General features: G+C 43.5%; 1 protein-coding gene across 1 annotated transcript in view; it reads right to left on the reverse strand.

The window, feature by feature from the left end:
* Nucleotides 1–17,395, reverse strand: part of MPZL1 (myelin protein zero like 1) — a 49,922-nt gene that overhangs the window by 18,786 nt on the left and 13,741 nt on the right. Inside the window, exons 3-4 of the mRNA XM_035895996.1 lie at nt 4,357–4,517; nt 861–1,074 (exon numbers count right to left, since the gene is read on the reverse strand). Coding sequence (XP_035751889.1) covers nt 861–1,074; nt 4,357–4,517 — 375 coding nt within the window. The remainder of the gene's footprint in view (nt 1–860; nt 1,075–4,356; nt 4,518–17,395) is intronic.

Here is a 17,395-nt window from a genome sequence, read left to right on the forward strand (position 1 = left end):
AGCTGTATCAGCAATGCCATTTATGAATTCAACATTTATTCTTGTCCTTATTAAAAATCAGTTTGGAAATCTGATCACTGTAAGAACCATTTCATTGTAGGAACAGTCACACTTTGGCTGACCTCCAGCTTAGCCAGAGCAATCAAATGTTTTGGATGGCCAAGGCAAATTAAGAGCCAAATTGGCATACAGAACATAAGTGTTCTTGAACTGTGATCATTGTTACCAAATGCTAACCAGAAGCCTTAAATGACTGCAAGTAGCCAGCTCTTGCAGTTTATAAGGGTCACCATGGATACTGTAAGAACACCCGAGTAAAAGACTGAATGCACATCCAACACAAACACTTTTGCACGGAAGACAGTAGCATTTCACTGCCTGTCAGTACGTGCTCAGGTGAGATTATTAGCTTTGTTTTCCATTACATATGCTGGATGGCTTCCAAAGAGAAGTCTCCCACTTTCTCTCCTTGTTCCCTGATTTCAAAAGTCATCTTAACCCTTGATGCAGCATAATACAGAAAAAAAAAAAAAAAAAAAAAAAATCACAGGCCTTTGAAATGAGAAGGTAGGTTTTAATCAATGCTTTTATCAGCTTTTGCTAATACTTGTTAAAAGCATAGGAAATAGTGGGTATAGAGGAAAAGCGTATCACATTCATTTTTTAAAACAGCCGACACAGTATCAGTTTGATTATTAGGACCTGGAAGAAGAGAATTAAAAAAGAGAGTTGTTCCCTCCAAGCTACTCCCCACCCCCAAGAAAAGTGATGTAGACACAGAAGGCAGGGGAGAGGGGGAGGGAAGAAGGAAAGAAAAAAAAAAAAAAAAAAAAAAAAAAAAAATCATATAGAGTGAATACCTTTCTCCACAACTCTAACTCGGATTTCTCCTGGTTTGACAACAATGTCAGGTGGGTTCTTGACATCGCAAATGTAAGTGCCGTTGTCCCGGAACTGCATGTTTGATATACTGATAGAAGCATCTTTCTTGTTAAGATCTCCAGCCCAAGTGATCCTGTCTTTGAATGGTATGTCCTTTCCAGGGTATGGCTTTCCATTAAAGTAATAGAAAAACTGTAGTCAAGGAAAAGAGGATAGAAGAACAATCCAATTAGAGATTACAGAGCTACCATGCTTCTCTCATTATTACAGCATTCTCCCCATATCCACTGTATTATACACAGCTAGTATTTGAGATTTTTTTTTTTTTCCTCCTGCCTCACCGCTTCGGTCTGGCTTGCTGCCTCTTGATCACGTAACTATGCTATGGCTTATACCCCAACCATACTATCACAACAGACTGCAAGTTTCGGTTTTTCTCTTGGTTTGGTTTTGTTTTCTTTTGGGGTTTCACAGACAACGAGGTGGGGGAAAAAGGCTGGTAACCTGGGAATAATTAAAGGATAGAACAGTTCAGGATCACAGCAATCTGTTTTTCAGGCACAGGAAGCCTTCTGCATCCTAGTAGGAAAAGGATACCAAGTATCCTGTGTTGTGTTTTGCTGTGTTACTTGCAACTACAGCATGGCTAAATTAACCTTAAATTAAATACCTTCCTTCCCTCCACACCCAAAAAAATCCCATGAGCAATTCAGGGTGTACCTAGCTGCTTTCCAGAAACCTTGAGTAACTAAATGTAACTGTTTCCCAGTTTTTAGGGGACTAAGTTGCACATTGGCCCTGCACTCCCTAGACACGACCAAAAATCCTTGAAGAATGAGCCTGTTTACTAGAGTCTGAGGAGAAACTGCGTATTTCCTCACTATACCTGACCAAAATTGGGATTTACAGCAGTAGAAGTACATGGACTTCTAAAGGACAACTCCGCTTTCAAACATACGGGATGTTTGAACACTGGCTATAACCCTAAGAGACAGATCAAGGCTGTACTGCAGGAGCACATTCATTCTTAATTTCACATTCTGAAAGAGACAAACTTAACCAAGAATCAACCTGAACTCTCTTCAGTTCAGTTTCAAGAGCATGGTTAAAGAAATTTAAGACAATATTCCAGCTTTCCTCTTTCTACAGCCTTCTTTACGAAGCAGTCTCAGTGCCACAGAACAGGCTGGCTACAAGCCAGTCCTCTTTTCATTCAAGTCATCTCCCATCTCTTTTCCTCTTCCTACCTTTGATCTGAGGCTTGCCATTCCAACATCCTCTCCATCAGACCCGCACTCTGAATATCAGGCCTGATCATTTGGCAGCACAAACCTTACCCAGATCAGGTATGTGCATGTGACTATCTGTTGTGCTGCTGTCAATCTGACACTTATTTGCTGTCTACAGGCTTGCATAAATCCAACAAACTGTCTCATCTGGTAGGTAAGAATTCTGCTAGCACACAGTCATCTGTCAACATTTGGGAGGAAATCTGCATCAATCTTCAGCACTTCCAGCTGGATTATAAGCTTTAGTGCAGAGGCACTGCTTTACCACACCCCTGTGCACGGGGTGGGGGAGGTCATCCGACTGGAAGCCTAGAATGCAAGAGGCAGATTCCTCAGCTGTCTAGGTGTCCTCACCTCGGGGAGGAGAAATCACGAAGTAAAGTAAGCCCTGAAACACAAGCTAAGTGACTCGAGCCACTCCATGCCTACGATTAAGTGATTTAACAGGAGGCTTCTTTTGAAACCTAAAGCGGATGGGTTTAGACTGGTTTAAGCCGATTGTGAAACTCTGCTGTCATCAGCTATTTCACTCAGAGATGTCTCTATAACTGGGCACCTTCCGGAGGGGGAAGAGGACGAGCAGGGGAAGCTTTTGAGTCAAGTCAGCCCCACCACATGGCCACAGGATTGCCAGTGACGATTCTAAAGAGGCACAGGACCATCCTTTTCAGGAGCAGCGTGGACTTAGCTCAGACATAAGCTGATCATGAGACTGATCTTTCAAATTAATGCCCACCAAGCCATGTAATTGACATGACTTGGGTTCATAAAAAAATATCTTCTTTCTATACCTCCCCCAGCCCCTCAAAAGAAACAGGGAATTAACATCAGATCATGCTGGGTCACTTCTGCTCGAAGATAATTTGCTTTTCTCTCAGTTGTGCTGATAACTACATCCAGGTAGAATGTCTAAATTGACTTTGGTTCCAAAAAAATGTTATGTCCTAAAGTTGTATTTCTACAATAAGGGATTTGGACAGTGATGCAGAAAGGGAAGGGTAAAACACTATATATGGTGGATATTTCTACGGGGAATGGAAAATATACAAACAGATGGCTTCTTTTCACCCATCCTGTTCAACACTGGCAGGAAATATGCCCTGCTTCCTTAAGCTTTTGCCCAGCTACTGCTCTGGCTTCCCAAAGAGAAGAGCTCCCTTTTCAAAACTAAATATTTAATCACTGAGAGTTCAGAAGCTGATTCTTTAGAGCTCTATATATTGAGCAAGATGCTCATACACCGTTTTGGATCATCTCTGTTCTGAGCATTGAATGGCTCCTAGAGTTTAAATGATCTCACTGTCTGCAGCAGAGGGAAGAAGACAAACACTAACAGGCTGGGCAACCTGCTGTCCCCACATATTCCCTGCTGCCCCAGAGTCCCTTGTTCTGCTTACTCTAAATTCTCACTCAGGGCAAGGAATAAGAGGGAAGCAGAAGTGTCAGAGAGCTCAGACTCAGATGTGCACAGCTTACGTGACAGAGAAAGGCAACGGCTAATGACCTACCAAAGCCACTTCTTTGAAGGTTCACACCCAAAGGATCTGAGCATGCTTGGGCTCAACACACAGGAAAAGAATGATGGCAATTATTATTAGCTTAAGTTGCTTGCTAGTCTGATTTTTTACTTGTCAAATAACTAAAATATGAGGATGTAACTACTTACTGATTTGAGCAATTCAATTGTGTTCTGAAGCCAGGGAGACTGGTCTTATTTTAAACCCTTTCATATAGATGCTATACAGTACGCAAGCAGAAAATAAGCAACATGCACAACACACAATGTAATGCTGTAATAAATTCAAATTCCGTGACCGCTATTATTCAGTGCACAGCTCCGCAGGTCATTTCAAGTGCAAGAGGATATAGAACTTAGGAGAAGATTCCTAGATGCTCATCTACTTCATACATACTGCTACCACACCAACCCCCTCTCCTCTGACTAACAAAGTACCAGTATATTTTACAGCCACTGCACACTCCAGTCTTTGCAGAGATCTAGCATATGGCAATACTTTTAAACTACTCTAAAAAAAAACCCCCCTAAAATCACAGTGATGGAGACAAGACACGAGGAAGGAGGCTCCAATCCATATTTGGTTGCTCCTCAGAACCAACCAGAAGACTTCTGCACACTTATCACAGCCTCCCCTCCCAGGTTTGTCTCCCTACAGCCATTCCTTACTGAGATACGAGTTGCAGCTCCCTCTGGTTGAAAACTCCAAGAAACAGATGCTGCGCTGCTGATCACTTCCACAGACGTAAATGTGCATGGAAGCTTTGCGTCTGTCCCATTCTCCACAAATATCTCCTCCGGTGTGTTGACCTCTACTGCTGATACTTTGACTGTATGGGAAAGATAAAGAGAAGAAAGAAGGAGAACAAGCGGCATCAGTGCTGTTTCGAGAATCAGGAAGTTGATTCTGTTCATATCACATTGCCTGCAAGGGGAAAAGAGAAGAGACATCAACAACTCCTATATCAAGTGTGTACACAGACATTGCACTATATGTGCAATACAAACAAGTACAGAGCAGGCCAGTTCACTTCTCTTTCCTTGTATTATCTGTTACAGGACGTTTTCCACCCACAGATGTTTCCTCTACAACAGTTTGTGGAAGTCAATTCTATGGGGCAAAGGATGAGTTTCAAACTCTTTCCTAATAGCTGCCAGCAGACACTGTAATAAACAAGCCCCATTGGAGGAACTACTGTCTTGGATCCAGCTATTACTCAGTTTCCTCTCTGGCTCACATCTTGTTTCCCATCTCCAGTTTTTCTCAGCTGCAGGTAGAACAAAAGCTCACCTCCAGAAAGCTGAGGAAAGCTCTCTGGCTCCCAGCTACGCCATCTGCTTCTGCTCTCTGGCGTGCTTCAAGGTCTTCATGTGCAAGACCTCATAAATAATCACTCAGCTATAGTTCCGAAGCATGAGAGTAGTTTATTTTCTTTCTACCATGAGGCTTATGCATGGTCAAAACAGCAAGCAGACCACAACCACCTCCCAGATTTGAAGTATTCTTTATCTGGTACCTTTTAAGCTGCAAAGACACTATCCCTACCAAGATTTAAGTAAAAATACATCTGTACATTCATTCAAGTTTATGTTAAGAAACAAAGCATGACCTTATGACATCACAAAGAATGTCTTTCAGCATTTGTGTCACATCCATGTGAAATCAAAAATCTTGCAAAATCACTGTGGGTGGGTGCACGTGACACGTGCCCCTGGTAACTCAAATGTTAGATTTTATTTTTATTAAAGCATGGCTTTCAGCATAAAGTACTAGTAATCTACTTCTGATCACATAATTCTATGTTTCTGGGCTACAGTATCTTGAATTCAGGGGGTTTTCTCCCTTATTAGAAGCCTTCCTGCTTCTTGGCATTGGTTGGATGGTCACATCCAGAAAGTAGTAGTCAACAGCTCAATCTCCAGAACGAGATCGGTGACAAGCGGTATCCCTCAGGGGTCCATACTGGGACCAGTACTGTTAAATATCTTCATCAATCACATGGACAGTGAGATGAAGTGCACCCTCAGCAAGTTTGCAGACAACACCAAGCTGCGTGGTGTGGTTGACATGCTCAAGGGACAGGACACCATCCAGAGGGACCTGGACAAGCTTGAGATGTGGGCCTGTGTGAACCTCATGAGGTTCAACAAGGCCAAGTGCAAGGTCCCACACGTGGGTCAGGGCAATCTCTGGTATCAATACAGGCTGGGGGGATGAAAGGATTGAGCGAAGTCCTTCAGAGAAGGACTTTGGAGTACTGGCAGATGAAAAGCTGGACACAAGCAGGTAACGTGTGCTCGCAGCCCAGAAGGCCAACCACATCCTGGGCTCCATCAGAAGAAGTGTGGCCAGCAGGTCAAGGGAGGCAATTCTCCTCCTCCTCTCCACTCTGGTGAGACCTCACCTGGAGTTCTGCGTCCAGCTCTGGAGCCCTCAGCACAGGAAAGACATGGACCTGTTAGACCGGGTCCAGAGGAGGGCCACCAAAATGATGTGAGGGCTGGAGCACCTCTCCTATGAGGACAGGCTGAGAGAGTTGGGGTTGTTCAGCGTGGAGAAGAGAAGGCTCAGGGGACGTCTTATAGTAGCATTTCAGTACTTAAAGGAGGCCTATAAGAAGGATGGGGACAATTTTTTTTAGCAGGGCCTGTTGCAATAGGACAAGGGGTAATGGTTTTAAACTAAAAAAGGGTAGATTTAGACTAGATATAAGGAAGAAATTCTTTACAATGAGTATGGTGAAACACTGGAACAGGTTGCCCAGAGAGGTAGTGGAGGCCGCATGCCTTTAAACATTCAAGGTCAGGTCGGACAGGGCTCTGAGCAACCTGATCTGGTTGAAGATGTCCCTGCTTATTGCAGGTAAGTTGGACTAGATAACCTTTAAAGGTCCCTTCCAACCCAAACTATTCTATGATTCCATGATTCTTCAGTATCTTAGCTGATTTATTTCTCAACTCTGAATAAACTAGCCCTTGAAGTAGGCAAACTAAAGAGAAAGATACCAGTCAAAGACAGTTTAAAAAAACAAAACAAAACAAATAAGAAAAACCCACCTACATTAGTCCTTAAATCATGGGGTTTATGCTCTTAGACAGTGAGAGCTACCAGCTCAGTAGCCTTCAAAAGTTACACAGCAAGCTTCCTTCAAGTGATATCATAGAATCATTTGTTGGAAAAGACTTTTAAGATCATCGAGTCCAACTGTACCTGTCCACCACTAAACCATATCTCTAAGCACTTCATCTACACGTCTTTTAAAAACCTCCAGGGATGGGGACTCCACCATTTCCCTGGGTAGTTCATTCCAGTGCCCGATATCCCTTTCAGTGAATAATTTTTTCCTAATATCCAATCTAAACCTCCCCTGGCACAACTTGAGGACATTTCTCCTCATCCTATCACCCATTACCAGGGAGAAGAGGCCAACCCCCACCTCACTACAGCCTCCTTTCAGGGAGTTGTAGAGGGCAATAAGGTCTCCCTTCAGCCTCCTCTTCTCCAGGCTAAACAACCCCAGTTCCCTCAGATGCTCCTCCTAGGACTTGTACTCCAGACCCCTCATCAGATTTCTTGCTCTTCTCTGGACACACTCCAGTACCTCAATGTCCTTTTTGTAGTGAGGGGCCCAAAACTGAACACAGTATTCAAGGTACAGCCTCACCAGTACCGAGTACAGGGGGATGAGCACTTCCCTGCTCCTGCTGGCCACACTATTTCTGATACAAGCCAGGATGCTGATATGGCCATCCTAAGGTGTATATTTGCCATAAACCAGGTTATTTTATTGAGGCTTAAAATTAAGCAAAGGCCATGCTCTATAGGTAATTTTAGAAACCATCTTTTACATATCCGACTTTAAGCCTCGCTCCCGAAGAAAACAAAGCTCATGTGAGCTGTGCAACTTCCTGTCTTCTTCCCTTGCCCTGAGATTACAGAGTCTATTGGGCAACTCCAGCTGCAGCACAGGACCACAAACACAGGAGATAGCGGCAGCTGGCCCTGCAATACAGACTCCCTGCAAGCTCTGGAAGCTGTAGTTCAGTCAACAGTGAAAGAAATGAAAACACCCTGGCCATCTGGGTACACCCAACAATCACTATGTGCATGGTTTTGTAGGAACCACCGTCTCTCACCCAACCAGCATGGTAAGCCAGGAGAAGGTAGAGCACATGCCCAAGGGACACGGAATGAGCGTGCAAGCACTACAGGGGTGGGAGAATTAAGCATAACAGTTTAATTACAATAACCAAACCCAGAAGAAACCACCATTCATTCACTTTGCTATTCAGAGTCCACCCTGTTCACTTCTCAAACTCGCTAAGTCCTCAGTCCCGCCAGGTTCTCCCTGATCCCTCAGACTCCTCTGTCATCATTGCTCTCATTTCAAATAAGTGAAAGAGAAACAGCACCCTAAGGGAGGGGGATTTTCATCAAGAGGTTGTATCAGAGCTTCCTTTCTCTTGTACATACCCTGACTATGGGCCAAAAAATATTCTTTTGTAAAACAATTACCAAATATTTATTTGGAACATACAAAGGCTTCTAGCAATTCAATGAAATGAAGTCAGAGCTGCTGTGCTTTATGTATTTTTTCCAGCTAATGGAGAAGAAAAAAACCTAAAATCCATTGTTTTGAGTCTGAGCCACAGAACAAGCCTCCCTTTCAAGCGTAAAACAAGCAAGATGCCCTCAGCATTTGTGTAGGAGGAAAAGAGTCTGCACAGACATTGTCTGCTCATACGTGGTACAGAGAACTCCTTGCCAAACACAGGCAGTGAGTAGCACAGATCTGCTTAATCTCAAGTCACTGTTCTAGCTCACTAGCAACTCGTGGGAGAAGCGTAGTGAAACAAAAGAAAAAAAAAAATCCGAATTCTCCCTACAGTCTGGGAAGACATGAACTATATAATCTTGTACAGATATTTCCAGAAAGTTTAATTTTCGTATGTCCTATTGTTGTGTAAACTTCATGTTTTATTTTGCTCATTCTCTCCCCCCAGCCTAAAAGAAGTCCGTCACTTTATCTGCTCTTTCAGAGTGCATCACTTCAAAAATAATTTTCCTGCCTCTTGTCTTACAGCATGAGACATAAGCTCCTCAAATCTTAACGTGATTTTTTGGAAGTGGTAGAGAGGCCATAACATTTGACATTAGTTCACCCTTACCCCTCTACTCTCATACTTACACTGATATGGTGGCAGTTCCCACTACCTTGAAGTCTTTGGCCTCTTTGCCATAATAAGATCCACATGGATCATTTCCAGCTCTAGCTCTTTTCCATCTCTTTCCACATTTGCCAGGATTACATCCTTCTTCCAGCTCCTCCATCTATATAAATATTTCATATGGAGAAAGCAGTATCTGGAGTCATATTCCACTCATACTTACCCACTGCTCTGTTCCTCAAGCTTACTCAGCCTTAGTTCCTCTCAAGAGGAAAATTTATCACAGGAGACCATCTGAGATAGAAGAGAGCTTTAAGAAGGGAAGGTCTGCAAGATACATAGGGGAAAGACAAATATTTGCTCTTCTCCCATGGATCCTCCTTGATCCCATCACCCTGTCCAACTGCCCGTAGCCCACATATTTCCCTCTGAATGCTCCTTCTAGCCTTCAATTGCTTTAATTCTTCTTTTCAGCAGAAAGATGCTTCTATTTTTCTCACCTACCATCAAAATTATTGGGAAAAACACACCTGTGCCTCTTCAGGCATTTCTTTTTCATCTCTAGTGTTGCTGGAGCAGTTTCACTCCAACTACATCAGCTCTCACCAGCTAAATTTTCAGCCCCCACACTTCAATGAAAAGACTTCATCCTCATCCTCCTTCTCAGACAATCCTCCTATTCTTGAAATAGGACGTGACAATCGTACCCTTACTAATTTACTAATCTTACTACTCTTAGTTACTTACTAATCTTTTCTTATTGTTCTCATAATGGATCTTCATTCTTCATCGATGCTCTCTCTATTTTCAGGTCTCTCTTTCCTCAGTATCTTGTCTCACAGATCTCATCTGCAAAACAAGTTCAGCTCCCATCACTGCACTGACTACTCAGATCTGTGTCTCTGCTCAGGATCTGTCTCCTTATGTTCAAAGAACAGTCTCAGTCTGACATCTTTGTCAACGCTAAGTTGTCAACTCACGCTAAACGGGACTAAACCAGAGCTCTTAATGTACTCTTAATGTCACCCTTGGAGCAGTTTGGTTACCAGGAACTGTGATATTTACTGGTCTGTTACTGGCTATGAATTGAATATAAAAGATGTAGTACTCAACATACGCATGCCAAGAGCAAGCATTATTCATTACACAGCGTTGCCATCTAATCAACTTTATTGACTTAATACTGTTTTAACATACTTGCTGTGAGTGAGCAAGACCTTCCTAACTCTGAAGGTGTAGCTCTCCAGTAACTTAAGCAGATATGAAGATGCAGAGCTTCTCAATTCTTTCATAATAACACTAGCATGTCTGCCAGGTAACACAAAACTAGTGAAAAAGCTACGTCTTTTCAGATAGTTCAGCCCTGGCCCAGCTCACAACCCCCGGGGCATGGTGCTGTCACTGATACTCTTAGGAGCGGCAAAAATACACTGCTCTGAAAACACCCCTGTGGAAGAAGCTTTTACAGCTACCAAGCAGCAAAGTATAGGAAGATAAGGTCATTCAGAATTGACAGCAGACAAGCATTCATACCCACAAGAGTTGGCATCTAGTTAACCAAATCGTGGTTAACTATTTAGCTTTTGGTGAGATTACAAGCAGTCAAGTTTACGGTTTTCACCAGAGTAATGAGAAAGACTGTGGCTTTGCACTGGGAGGTGAATTTAACTGGTATCTTTGAAATGGGGTACACCTTGCTCAAAAAACTCTTAGAGAAGATGGCCAGTCGCTGTCTACAGCACACTGATGGGAGTCCTCCTCACAGCTGTCCTCTCTGGGCAGCTCAGCTGAGACTCACCAAGTTGCATGTGCTGGCAACTTAATCTGCACAGGAGACCCAGCCTATGTGACCAGCTATCTTACAGGTCAAAGTCTGGATTCTTCCCCTTGTCCGCTACCACTAATAGCCTCAATTAAACACAATCATATACAAATTCTGGCCCACTCCCCAGAAACAAGTTACAAGGTCATGAGTTGACATAACAAGGTTACACGGGGTTATGGAGAGTCACCTATGCATGCCACTGGCTTTTAAATGACACCAAGCATCCAAGCACTTATACCCGTTTCGGTATTAAGAGGCTCTTGCCCCCAGCCATGTTACAGCATCAATCTCAGCAGACTTTTCAAATCCACACTGTAGTACCTTCTCCTGAACACTGTGCCTCACACTTGGGAGGATCTGGTCAAAAACTGCAAACTTATTTCACTTCCTCCAAAACACTTGGTAACAGCATCTGCATAAATCCAACAGTGCCTAAGCTGCCAGTGCTGGAGATCAACGTCTACTAAAGCTGAAGTGTCTTTTCCTACTTTCACTCATATCTCCTGGCTGCTTACACTAGTTTCGTACTCGTTGAAAAAGAAAAAAAAAAAATCTTTGGGCAAGAATTGGTTTTATTCTACATTTTTGTATACAGAAATAGGCCCCCGCTCTACTAGGCAAAGCTGAAAATTTGTTTTGGTAGCACATCACAAGGAAAACCTTCCTTGCACTGAAGGTTTACATTAATTAACACACAGCTAATCAAAATTTATTTGTAGACCACAGTTTCCACTGAGATCTTGGTTCCAATGGAAAAGTTATGTTAATTAAGGGTATGAACACACCAAAATAAATTCTGATTCCCCTGGATCTAACTTGGCGTGATCACTAAGAATTCTAACAAACCACGAATGCAAACAACTAACACTGTAATCACGGGCATCTTATTTCCACAAGCACAAACACAGCATAAGCAGAAACTTTTATCAGATCTCTAAATACTGGATGCTTACAGCTGCTGCAGTTCCCATCCTGCACTGGGAAAAGTGTTATACTCCCTTCCTCTTGAAACGGCTAGTCATCAGTTTATTAATTAATACAAGCAACTTGCTTCGTTTATCTTAAGGATGCCTGGTAATACAGTCATTTACATAATTTATAAATAAAGTCTGTTATGGATGAAAGATCAGGAAATAAAAAGTCTGATGAAAGAAAGATGAAAAGATTCAGACAGGCTGTTACAGGTAACAAGCTGACGATAGAATTGCAGATCAAGAAAATGGAAAGAAATGCATTAATACAACAGAGTCTGAGCAGTTCACATTTAAAGGTCTTGATAAAACGACAGAAAAGTCAGTGTATCGATATGTCCACTATGGTTTCCCAAACAGCCCAGAAGTTTCATCAGAAAGGAGGATGTGGGATTTTCTAATGCCTAGGGGTCACAAGTAACAAAACCAGTATGCACTTGTGAAACAGTGCTTTCATTAAGAAATACTCTTAATGTCAAGTGTGTTGTGAACCACCAAAGTCTACTGTTGACATCGCTCTCAACTACCATTGCATAACACTCAGTTCCCTCTCCCACAAAGCACAGTTTCCCCATACAATCAGCATGAAACAACAGCAGCAAGACCCCTACAAAACATTCCAGAAAACCAGCACAAAGTTATAGTCCCCTACTGCAATTATAAGCACTTATGTCCCCACAGGCCATCATTTCTTCACTGTAGATGAAACACCTGGTGGAAAAATCCTAGCTTTCACGGTCTTTATAGACAGGAGTAGACGTGCCCAAATCATCCGCTGAGACTCCACAAGATCTGTTAAAGCATCCAGACACTGGATCAAATTTACACACAAAGAATTAATTGACATCATTTAGCCTTACCATGGAAGTGAAATCTGTGCCAGCCATTCCACCCAGGAGCAAACCATGCTGTATTTCATAAGGACAACACACAAGTATTACATAGCCACATACGTCAGCGTAGCAAAAAATAAACTGTCTGCCCATCTCCACACCAGAAATCCATCATGATGTTACCTGGCCTGAAGTCTTACTAGGTATATAGATATAAAAATGCCAAATACATATATACATACATATATTTCTACATATATGTTCTTGCATGTCATTGTGGTGGGTTAACCTTGGCTGGCGGCCGGATGCCCACCCAGCTGCTCTCTTACTATCCCTTCTCAAACAGGACAGGGGGAGAAAATAAGACGAAAATGCTCAGGACAGGGGGATCACTTTCAATTACTGTCCCAGGCAGCACAGACTTGACTTGGGGAAAATGAATTTAATTTATTGCCAATTAAATTAGAGTTGTATGGTGTGAAACAATGACAAAAACTAAAATACCTTTCCCCCACTCCTTTTTCCCCCCACCAGCTCAACTTCATTCCTTGATTCCCAACTCCTCTACTTCCTCCTCACTCCGAGGCAGCCAGGGACAGATGGAGGGTTGTGGTCAGTTCATAACAATTCCTCGCTCCTCACACCTTTCTCTGCTCTGGCATGAGTTCTTCCCACGAGGTTGCAGTCCTTCAGGAGAACCTACTCCAGCCTGGGGTCATCCATGGGCCACAGCATGAATATCTGCTCCAGCACGGTCCCCTCCACGTTCTGCAGCGGAATACCTGCTCCACCGTGGTCTCTCCCAAAGCTTCCAGGGGGTGTAGGGGAATCTCTGCCCCAGCACCTGGAGCACCTTCTACTCTCTTCTTCCTCTCACCTTGGTGTTTGCAGTGGTTTTCCTCACACTTTTTCTCCCCTCACTCCTCACTGCCTGTGTGGTACTATGTGGTGCTTTGTCCTTTCTTAAACATCACACAGAGGTGCCACCAGTTTGGCTGAGGGGCTCAGCCGTGCCCGGCGGTGAGTCCAGTGGGGCTGGCTGGAACTGGCTGTGTCAGGCACAAGGCAGCCCCAGCTTCTCCTCACGGAGACTGTCCCTGCAGCCCACCGCCACCAAAACCTTGACACCTAGACACCACAACATTCATACATGACACAAAGCAACACCAGCCTCAGAAATGATGACTAGACAAAGTCACACCAACCAATCTTGGCATCTAAGTTTCAAAGCAACTAAACCTAAATTCTGCTGCCTCAAAGAAGGGCCAGAAGAGTTTAGTTTCACTCTCAAATGCCAATCACCAGAACAGCTTTTTGCTGCTGCTGCAACAGCTCCCCAGGTTGCCAGTCTCGTCCAGTAATTCGGGCTGCTGAAGGGAAGAGAGCTTCCTATCTTCAGTAACACAGCCCATCCTGCAGCACCCTACCAGCTCTACAAAATAGAAAGAAAAGCAGCTGACACCTAGCCCGTGAACTCCTACCACCTCCTGCTGCCTTGCTGCTAGGAACATTCATCTCCTGAGCAGAGACAAGCTCAGCAGAGCATCTGCTAGCACAACATTCACTTTCTCTTGGCCTCTTTGCACATCCAGCTAAGCTCTGCCTGACTCAACGATGAGAGGAAAAAAATAGCATCTTGTCACCCCAAGTGAAAGGAAAACAGTTTCACTCAGAAGCCTTAAGCAGGCTGTGGCAAAGCTGCCAAAGCAGTCAATAACATCCATGTATCTCAGCCCTGCATACCCCTATGCACCTATTTTGATAGAACTTAAAGACAAGTCTTCAGAGTCACTAAGCTTTGGTACCACCTTCTCCTCCCATGCTATAGAGTCAGTTTTTCAAGTGGTCTCCTCCACAGGATGCAGAGCTGCTTGGTGTTTTCTACCAAGGGGCAGCAGAAGAACCTATGCTGAGATTTACTTCCAAAGTCTATGCTTTCAACCAGAAACAAGGAACAGGCATGAGAAAGAGCAAAGAATAGCTGAGCTCCTCTGCCAGCCAGACCGCAGATTTCTTGTTCGATCCTGAGGAAATCATTTTACTGGTGTTTCACTCTCTCAACCTGGAAAGCATAAAATTGAGATGCTTGTAAAGGTGCCAAGATCTATGAACAGGTAAGCATTATAGTTGCACTGCTTCATGTGCCTGTTACGGAGTCAGTCATATGTCAGGTTTGGGCGGATGCTTATTTAGTCTCGAGGCAAGTAACATCTAGCCCTCTTCTAGTAACTTTTCCTTGAGGGTCACAAAACAGGACTTCCCTGCCTATGCTGGAGACTGGGACACCAATCAGCAGCTCAGGTACTTTCCAAACCCAACATCATATTTTTCCCATTCAACAGCCCTCAAGTGGTTTTCCTTGCATGACCAAGTAAGTTTACAAGCATTCAAATTCAAGTAAACAATTCCTGTTGACAAAGTCAAACCAAAACAGTGAAAAACCCAAAGGGGCAAGTTAAGTAAACCCACGCAAAGTGCAAAGGGTAACTGGAACAGCTGACGGCAACTGTTCCACCTCTAATCTTGCAACACTATCATAGCCACTAACAAACACAGCAGATTACTCCTTGGGCACAAGGAAAGATTCCGGAAAATGGGAATTAAGATTAAAGAAGGACTACACGGAACAAGAAGATAAAGAGTACATCTTAGAAGAGCCTCTCTGAAACGCACCAACTTTTTCCCCACAAAAAAAGGGTATCATTAAGCTTGTTAAACTAAAGAACTGAGAGAAGCTAGGTACACGTGCTCAACATGTGGCAGAGAGTGAAGAAAGCATCCCACCATCACAAATGTTTCCTAGAATTACTACAGCAATCCATTAAAACTGCCACAATGTCTTCTAAAGAAATGACAGTATTAAGGATCGGAAGTTGTAGACAAAAAACCCCAAACAAACAAACAAACAACAACAACAAACCCAAATTGTGGACAGTAGAGATGAACACATCACTGGCTGGAACAAAAGATTCCCTTTAGGTCAGCACTGGCTATTAGTACTATTTCAAGTTAAAAATACTAGTCGTGTTGCCAACTGCTGATGGCATCCAGCATCTTTTTGACAAAATCTAGCATTAACAGCATGGAAACTACCAATCTCCAAAACAAGCTAGGCAGTAGAATTCAGGATGTGGATACAAAAATTTCACGAGGATAGGGTGCAAAAAGCTACATATCAAACAGACATAAGAAGCTGCCCCTTTTTTCACCTTTTACGATAATCAATCCACAAAGTTGCAACCAACTCAGTGAAAACAAATCTATATACACCAAGAAACATTCACAGAAGATGTACTTTGAACCATCCAAGGTATCATTAGCATTTCAGTACCAGTCACTCCCACCAGTCATCATTCCTGACCCAGCATCATGTCCACCTCTTTCCACGTATTGGTACTTCCACCAGCCTGAAAAGTAAACACAGGGTTTTTTCCTGCATACAGAGGGACCTGATTAAAACATGTTAAATAAAATCCTATAATTTAATAGAGCAAGGAGATAGAGACAGCTGAAATTAATTCACCCAAGTGATTACTGTCCTCAGCTAACGGGGTACTTGGTCACACGGCCAATCTGTTCTGGTGTATCTAGAGACTTACTTTCATCAGTTCAAGCAAATCCAAAGCTCTCTGAGTACCAGATCCCTTACTGCTTCACCAACTGCTGAACACCTGCAGCCAGCTCTGGCACCTCACTCACAGCAATCTTACACCTACTTGCTAACCAAACTTGCTGAGCAAACTCATAACTAGCCATAACCTGCAGTAGCGCAACCACAAAACCAAAAGAAAAAGGCCATGTTATGTATTTCAAAGCACTGTTTCACAAGAATTTGTCAGTGGCGGTGCCAATTTAAATAGCTCCCGTGTCCACTTACTGCATAACGTTGATGAATCTGACCAGGAACTAACCCATGTTCAAAACAGCTCTTCTTCTGTGGTTTTCTTTTGAACCAGACGGACACCCTAACCCAATCCACTGTGCACCGTATTTGTACAACAAGAACTGAGCAAGATTAAGAGGCACTGAGTAGGAGCTACTTCAGCTGGCTCTTCCCAGGACAGCTACTCTTTTGTGAACTGTTTATGGCCTCCCTTGTAGCGTACATCACCTCCCCAGTTTACACGTATGAGGTCATTTCTAGAGCCATCCCTTTAATTAGAGCAGCACCTTCATACACGCCTGTGCTGCCTCTGTCAAGCAGCAGGCTACGCAGCATCTCCACGCAGCCATCATCCCAACACTTTCCACACCAAGAGAGTCAAGCAATCCTGTAAGACCTCTGTCAGAAAACTTCAAGACATAGTAACCAGTCAGATTTTAAAAATCCTGCTGCACATACGGCTTTATAGAATTTATTACCAAGAGGGAGCCTTGTTCACCATCTTTCACTTGCACGCAGTACAAAACCAAGTTACTGAGAAGCATGACGGGTGGCTAGCAGCCAAGTGACGATAAACAACTCTGGCACTGGCCATTTGGCCCACCTGGAGTTCACCTGCCCTGATTTCCCTCCGCCTTGTGAAGTGAAAGTACTTAGGGAAGTGCTACCAACCACTGCCCACACAACTGCTGCACTGCCCAGAGTTTAACCCTCCCTTAAGGATCAGAACCTCCATCTGCTTTTAAACGCTGAGGGTAGGGGGTAACCAATGTTTCAGGGCAAGCTCCCTTAATGCCCCTTAACATCATCAGCAAAACATACCGCAAAGCACCTTTTTCCGCAGGGTTGAGAGGGAAGAGAGTTCGTGAGAAGGACTAGCCTGCCTGTTTTCCCTACGCGCTTTGAGCCAAAACCTAGCAGCAGCACCAACCGGAAAGTGCCAAGTCAACAGCTAAACAAAAACGCAGGAGGTGAAAGGCACAATTAGCAAAAGAGAACAATACACAAGGGTTGTGGGCTAACCCCG

The sequence above is a fragment of the Egretta garzetta genome, unplaced genomic scaffold (assembly GCF_000687185.1).
Source record: "Egretta garzetta isolate BGI_Z169 unplaced genomic scaffold, ASM68718v1 scaffold516, whole genome shotgun sequence".
Lineage (NCBI taxonomy): Eukaryota > Metazoa > Chordata > Aves > Pelecaniformes > Ardeidae > Egretta > Egretta garzetta.